Source organism: Limulus polyphemus, unplaced genomic scaffold, assembly GCF_000517525.1.
Source record: "Limulus polyphemus unplaced genomic scaffold, Limulus_polyphemus-2.1.2 Scaffold3874, whole genome shotgun sequence".
Lineage (NCBI taxonomy): Eukaryota > Metazoa > Arthropoda > Merostomata > Xiphosura > Limulidae > Limulus > Limulus polyphemus.
In genome coordinates this window covers 21192-29659 of record NW_013669484.1, presented here as the reverse complement: position 1 = coordinate 29659, position 8468 = coordinate 21192, and the positions used below count along the sequence as shown (strand labels likewise).

At 30.9% G+C, this 8468-nt stretch overlaps 1 protein-coding gene across 1 annotated transcript in view; it reads left to right on the top strand.

The window, feature by feature from the left end:
• The window catches only part of LOC106470203 (putative ATP-dependent RNA helicase DHX57), an 83411-nt gene extending 75694 nt beyond the window's left edge, over nucleotides 1-7717 (top strand). Inside the window, exons 25-26 of the mRNA XM_013930742.2 lie at nucleotides 2871-3014; nucleotides 6576-7717. Coding sequence (XP_013786196.1) covers nucleotides 2871-3014; nucleotides 6576-6719 — 288 coding nt within the window. The 3' untranslated portion in view covers nucleotides 6720-7717. The remainder of the gene's footprint in view (nucleotides 1-2870; nucleotides 3015-6575) is intronic.
• The last annotated feature ends 751 nt before the right edge of the window (nucleotides 7718-8468 follow it).

Here is an 8468-nt window from a genome sequence, read left to right as displayed (position 1 = left end):
ATTTACTCTCTTTGTACAGATTTTGTTTTTCAATTCATAAATGTACCTTACTGTAGCTAAGAGACATCACTATTTTTAGAATTTACTCTCTTTGTACAGCTTTTGTTTTTCAATTCATAAATGTACCTTACTGTAGCTAAGAGACGTCACTATTTTTAGAATTTACTCTCTTTGTACAGCTTTTGTTGTGTAATACTATAAACAGTTCTAACTACTAGCCTATAAATTTTTTTACAAACAGAAAAAATACGAAAAACTTTTTTCCTTAGCATTATATCTAATATTATATATAACTTTTTATTTAGTTCAATGTTTGTAGATAGGCTTGTTATAGAGATTGAAAGAAGTTATTGCTGAAGTATATTTTGCATACTCTGATTTGGATTTCATAAAGTACAACTATTATCTATCAATTCCTCTTTATAATAACTGGAATAATGAAACTATTATATATGAATTAATAATTGATTTTTGCTAAATATAGAAATTGTATAGTGTTGATTAATTAATGGTTAGCTAACAAATGTATTTCTTAGGATTTGTATTAATTGTGTTAACTTTTAAACATTAGTAAACCCATTAATATACATATTGTGGCTTTAAACAGTTTTGGTATATCACATACATCTACTATATTGATAGGTCTGATATACCTAAACTGTTTGTAACCACTATGTATCACAGCATATTAATCAACACTGACAGCACTGGACTAAAAACATCATTCTTCTAAAACACAATTAACCATTCATATTGTCAATTGAACACTAAACAACTGAAATAATAAAATAACTGGAAGAAAACCTACATTGCTGCATATTAACCACACCTATCAATATAGTAGATGTATGTGATATACCTAAACTGTTTGTAACCACTATGTATTGCAGCATATTTATCACACCTATCAATATAGTAGATGTATGTGATATACCTAAACTGTTTGTAACCACTATGTATCGCAGCATATTAATCAGACCTATCAATACAGTAGATGTATGTGATATACCTAAACTATTTGTAACCACTATGTATCACAGCATATTAATCAGACCTATCAATATAGTAGATGTATAAAATGCTTTCTCCGACATTGATTATGCTCAGTCTGATGATCTTAATTACGACTATTCTTATAGTATCTAAAATTCACCTTTATTATGGATTTTGTAATGTGTATATTTCCTATTAGATGAGAAATCTGTATAAACTGTTGAAAAGTACTTATCACCTCCAGATTGGTAGCAGTTTCTTTTCATTTGCCACAGTCTTTCAAGTAAACCCTCACTTTGTCCAGTGTTGCAACAAACTTCTTTCTTTCGCTTGCAAAATATTTTTCATAGTTTTTTTTTCTTTTTATTTTCAACGAAGATGACAAACAAGTTCAGATAATTTTTATGTTTTATCCTACACAACATTTTGGCTTCCACCTTTTTCAATGGCAAGAATGTGCCCTTTGAAACTATTGTATTGGATGACAAGATTCACCTATGTATGCAGCTATATGTCTTGACAACAACATTGTATTCTAGTTTTCTGAGCTAAGAATTTAGACATTTAACATAAGGGAAAGATATGCTGTTACAATAAAAAAGATTGTTTTTCCTTACTATCTAATATGGTAACATTTTAACTTTGGTATCAAAATACATTCACTTGGTGTGATCATGTTTTCTTTGGTTCTTGTTTATTTTAAATAAAAGATCTTTTTTTTTCTTTCTCTAAACATTATTGAATAATTTGTGTTTGAGAAACTATATGTGTATTGCTCTAAAAGTTTTGCTACAATTGACTTGAAATAATGTACAATATAATTTAACTGCCAAGGAGAATGTCACAACTAAATATTGTTTGATCTCCTTATTTGTTCATCAAAAACATTTTGCTCAGAAAAGCCAAAATTGCTGTGAAAATAGTTGAAGTTTATAATATCATGTCTTTATGAAGAACCCCTTCATCACTTCCATCAAATGTCTAAGAAGACTGCTTAATCAGTTTTAGTTAAAAAGTTATCTACAGACTGCACTTAGCTAAAAATATGCAGAATGTTTTGATGAAGCATGAACACAAACTATCTTGAAAATTCAGGTAGTCTCTCCTGAGTATCACAAAACTAACAGTATTTTGTAGAAAACATTTTTGGTGTTATATGCATATGGAACATTTTCTATGAAAAATAAAATACTTGTATTTCTTAGATTTCTTTGCAAAATCATTCTAAAAATTGTGAACTATCATCCTTTTTTCAAAGTAATCAAAAATCTTAGTTTTTCTTCTTGTAAACGCAAATGCAATGGGTGTTGTTGAGAACATGTTTCTGTAAACTTACCATCAACAGTTAGATGCTGTATGAAGTTTCTGTATTTGATAATATCTCTACACTAGTTGGAACTTTTTAAAATGTGTCTGTGGACTCGATAAAAACAGATGCCATGATTTTGTCAGAACTCCATAGTAAGGTGCATAAATCATAATCTTCAGAAGTTTGATATAATAATGTACAGTTTACACTTCTTTAAAATAAGTGGTTTTGTATGCATCTGAAAATTATGCCTCATATAACCCATTATTGCATATTTGCAATATTGGAAAATAAAATTGTGAAAAGAGAATTTCAGATGCATTATAACCTATGCCTTTTTTTTAATTGTAATAACTCGATGATGTGACATAATTATTCCTTTTAATGTGTGATTTATCAGTAATAGGAAGAGGCCTTATCATTTTTGTTATTAGTAATTTTCCCAAATACCTTTTAAATTTATGTGAAATATTTTTTTAACATTTGTTTAAAATTTTAAGTTTCTTTTGAGAATACATTATACATGTGCAGATTTGCTATAATTTATTATGTTTTACTCTTATCATAGGTTTATATTAGAGAATGTAGTATGGTTCCAGTTCAAGCCTTGTTTCTTCTTGGTGGAGGACAGTTATCTGTAGAAATGTACAAAGGAGATTTAACTCTTTCTCTTGATGATGGCTGGGTACATGTAAAAGTTACATCCCCACATGTAAGTCTTCTGTATATTGTTATATTTTTTAATTGAACCCCTAAATATGTTAGTGTCTCAACTTACCACAGTTAGTATTGTTTAGTTAAGTATATATCAAGAAATTTGTATCTTGAACTAGCTTCACATATACATATATATATAAGAACAAAAGGTGCATTTTGGTAATCCTGTGGGAAGAATTTTAGTTTGGTGTACAGTTTTTCATTATTATTTCATGTGACTTCCCATCATTCTTTAAACAACAGCACCTCGGCTAAATCTGACCCTATATAGACCTCCTTCCAAATTAATAAAACCTTAGTAGTAGTACAGATGACTCCACTTGTAAGCATGCCAGATATAAGTCCACTCATAAGCAAGAATCCTTCATGTACCTATTTATTTTCTTATGTTTCTAGTTTAATGTCATTCAAAAACAAGTTGGCTGTAAGCAAGATCTATTATAAACAACACAAATTGAGCCAAAATTTGGGCTGTTACCCTTTACAAGATAGTATTTACATTTTAATATGTAAAGAACAAAGTTCCATGCAAAAATAACTATTGTTAAACACTGTTGCATTTATGGAAGATGTTCATACTTTTAACACAGTTCTTCTACTTGCCCTTAGCCTCCTAAAATTTGTGTCAACTTAGAAAGATAGTGATGAAATCAAGTTCAAGTCCTGTTGATCTGTTTTGTATGAACTGAATTGTCTGATGTTAAGAAAAAAATATCCTTCATATAAAATGAAATATATTTGTTACAGGTTTGATTACAAGTTTAGTGTGGTTGAAATTGAATAGTATAATATACTAATAATAAACTCAAAGTGTGAAATTGAATCATATAGTTATACAACTTGAGAAACTAAGTGTAATTTTAACATAACTTTTTTTTTTGTGATAGTAGATGCTGTACCTGCTAATATAATTTACTTAAAAACAAATATCTGTTGTTGATGTGCCATTGTTTATCAACATGCCCATATTTAGTGGAACAAGACTGCATTGGTAGGGTACATACTTACTAACCATGAAATGTAAAGTAGTAGTAAAGGTGTCATATTTCATTTGTAGTTTATTAATTTATGTTGAGTCTAGGCTGATTAATAAAATAGTGTGTTTGTAAGATATGTTACAGTAAAGTACCTTTAATTATTTGACTACAAGTTTTCCCTGACAACTGATTATGGATAGTCAGTATTGATTTGTAACCAAAAATGCATTTTTTTGTGTGCTTTGTAAGCCGGAAAGCACATTAATGAACCAGAAAACCTTTTGGTGTCACTTCAGGTTTTCAAAATAAGCTGTAGCCCAAAAAGTGCACAAATGAGCCTCATTGATCTGATGAGAGCAACAGTCATAACCAGAATGGAGTATGGAATCCATTTGTGTGTATCAGTAGCAATGACAAAGATACAGAGGGTGCAGAATGCAGCTATGAGAATAGCAACAGGAGCAGACAGGCCGACACCCTGTGAAACCATCCACTTTTGGCTTCATTTGAATGGTATTGCTACAAAACAAGTGCTATTCTGAATAATCCCAACATATACCTCATCCATTATATCAGCACTTGATGAAAAGAGCAGATTAAGCAAGAATAAAGACTGAAATCAATCAAAGTCAGGACGTCAAGGAAGATGTATTGAGTGGGTCCAGGCAGATAAAACACAATATAGATTGGGACCAAGATCTAAAGGGAAAGGTCAGAACTGGTCATGGAATGGGTATATGAGCATAGATTGTCACTGATCATAGTAAGAATAGCTCAGTCAATAAAAATGACTGGATGAGCAGAAACCATATGGAGAGATGGACATCTAGCAATTGAATGATCAATGGCCAAAACTGGGCAATACAGTTCATTTAGAGCAGAATATGAGGCATAAAAGGGTATATTTGTTTGGTTGACCTGTATCAGTGAAGATAATGATAGGATCCTACTCCTCATATATGTCTTAAACCTCATCACAAAAAGAGACAGTTTTTTCTAAAAAAAACGTGAGCGAAAACTTTGAAAGACTTGTAGAATCATCTGATAATGACCTCTATTCCATGCCACAATGGCTTATCATTCAGTGAAAATGCTGGTAAGGCATAACACTTGGGCAAACTGGCAAGATCTCAGAATGATGTTATCAATGAAATAACATGTTGGCTGAGTGAATAGGAAAAGATGAAACAAAGGACATGCTGGGTCCATTTGAAGATTGGCGAAAAAAAGTGGAAGTATACAAGTGGAGTGAGCATTAAAGTATGTAGAAAGGACAGGAACCATTTCAATGAAGTTGAATTGGGAATCACTACTTGAAGAACTTTGAGGAGATTATTTGAGGGAGGAGAGCCCATGCCAAAATCCTCCAGAGCATAATAGTACTTGTATCAAAATCATCTTATTAAAAATAAATGATACACAGTAATTAATAAAGTAAAAATGGTTAATGTCAACCCATTGCTTTCCTGGCTGGTGGTTTGGAATTAGGACAGTGTCGCACTCCCTCGACTGCACACTGACAATGACAAAAAATTGCATTAAAATGATTGACAGCTGAATGGTCACTAAGGGTTAAAGTGACTATCACTCTCCAACAATACAAAACCTGTGTTTCAACAGAAAACTTAGTTACTGATTCACTCATGACACTGTTAGACATGTTTTTCTTTTTCTGAGAATGATAACTTGTGTAAAAAAAAGTTTTTTTTGAAAGTTAATTTCTGAATATTTATTTTTCTTTCTCAAAGTTCTGCATAACAAGTTTTCAACATTTAAATCTTTTAAGTATGCTTGAAAAAATACAGTTGGCACTGAAAAGCAAAAATTTTTGCCTGAATTTCAGTTTATTAAAACGCATAATTAGTTTTGTAATTACCATTTTTGATTTTTTTTTTGAGTTAGAACAAATTACCAGTTCATGGTAATTAGACAGTGACTGACTCTTATTAGTTTTAAACAGTAATTTCTTGTAAGTAAAGATTAAAGGAAATAGTGGAGATAACCTTTCTCTCAAGTGAAATTTTGACAAAAAAGTTTATACACATACATGATGTAATCAATTATTCTGCTACAATTTCAAATGTGGGTTATTTCAGTTTCTTTCTTCCTAAGTTAACTACATTTTCTAATGTGTGTGTGTGTGTGTGTTTTGTTTTTACCTGGCATGGCCTACCAGTTCGTGTACCAGATTGTAGCTTCCAGGGTCTGTGGTTTGTATTCTGTTGCTATGAGTGTGTAAAAGAGTGCAATCAAATTCCACTACATAATTATACAACATCAAAAGTTGGCAGTGGGTATGATACTGCTGACTAGGACTTCCCTGTAATATATCAGTTTTAAATAAGGAATGGCTAGCACAGATAGTTCATGTGTAGCTTTGCATAAATATCCAAAACAAACAAACAAAGCTCTAAACTAAACATTAAAATTTCTCAGATTTCTCCAATTGAATGTGTGATAAAATATTCAGTTTTGTACTTAATATAATGTTGGGTCTCCACCTTTTATTATTAGTTATTATTTTTGTAATATTTAAGAATTTAAAATATGAATTAACAATTGTCTTTAATCTCTGACAGGTGGCTGGGCTAATTTGTGAACTAAAGTCTGAACTGAGTCAATTGCTGAAAGACAAGATTGAAGATCCCTCTATTGATCTTTGCACCTGTCCCCGTGGTCATAAAATAATCACCACTATAATGACAGTACTATCAACAGAATAGACATATTTAATATTCAGTATTTTATTTAGATTGAAATATTTGTTTCATACATGTTTTATGTATGAAGATGACATTTTGTAATGTTTGAAAATTCAGAAATAATCAAACATTTTAGACCTAGATGTAAACAAACTAGGTTGAGCCACCTTTAAAATACTAATACAACTTAAAATATTTATTGGTGTGAGTGCAACTGATAGGATCTGACATGATCTGGTGGTTAGGGTGCTCAAATCTCAATCTACAGGTCACTGGATCGAAACTTTCACCGAACATGCCTGACCTTTCAGCTGGATGTGTATGTGTGTTATAATGCTACGATGAATCCCACTGTTTGTTGGTAAAGAGTAGCCCACGAGTTGGTGGTGTTGACTAGCTGTATTTCTCCTAGTCTATCCCTTTGAAATTATGGATGGCTAGTTTAGGTAGCTCTTGGGTAATTTTGTGCAAAAATTCAATCACAAACAAGCAACCGAAAGTGTAAGTAAAAAAAAAATACCATATTGTATATGGTTTTGTTACATATTAAAATTAACAAATGCCAACAAGTCAGTTATTAAAAATGATGTTCAATCATCTTATTTTCATAATTGATAATAACATTCATAAACTTACAGGAAACTGTAACTTTTGGTCTCTGCTGAAGTTATAGATCAATATACTTTAATAAGGAAGCTTGTATGTTCATAAGACAACTTCTGATCTCACATGGTTGATTTGTGGCCTCAATCTGATTTACTTTATTCAGAAACTGCATTCATCACTGGCATTAGTGAAAATCTTAAAAATTATTTGGATAAACAGATAAATCACACACCTGTTATGCATTTTCTGGTATACTTAATCCAATTCAGTTTGGTTTGATTCAGTTTACTTTGGTATTTGCATATTCCTCTATATAGGTCTGTAGCTATCTCTTTGTTTGAACCAATTTAGCCTTGTATGCGATAAAGATACACAGGTTGATATACTAAATTTGCAGTTTTCAATGGTGATAATTTGTCCCCCCTCATAAAATAGTGTAAATAATATTTGTTTTACATTAGAGCATGTTTTCCAATGAAAGTTAATGCTGCACATACAGTTAGTATAAAAAATATTTGTTGTTTAATTCAGTATTTGTTTAGATGATAACTTATAATTCCAATGGGGACACCATTTTTCCCAAAACCTTCCTGATATTGTCAACTTTTTTATTTAAAAACTTGTAAGTACTTTTAATGTTTATATGCAGCATTTTAATTACATTTTTGCTTGCTTAATATGGAGATGAAGCTTGCAATTTTAAAATCAAAATCTGGAAAGTTTTTTAATGGTAAATGTTACACATGAATATACTATTGTTATCATGAACTGAATGTATGAAAATGAAATCCGACATTGAAGATGTTCTACTACGAAATTGTTAAGATCTTTTAACCCTTCATCATCTTCACTCGTATATTTACGCTTGCTAGAAATCATCTCCATCTGTAACATTTACGTTAAGTACAGTAATAGAAAAAAATCCTCCATGGATGATAAGGGGTTAAAAACTGAGAGTCTTGTTTTATATCTTTAAAGATGGTAAAAGTTTCATGTGGAATCACCTGGTAGTGTAAAGGTTTGAAAGACATGAACTTCTTCTAACTACTATTTTTCATGTATAAAAAAAGAAAAAAGTAAACCAAGGAAGGAGCTACATTTGAGCTTATAGATAAAATGGTAGCTAAAGTTGTGAGTTTTAAGAGTACTATTTAGGGAGACATA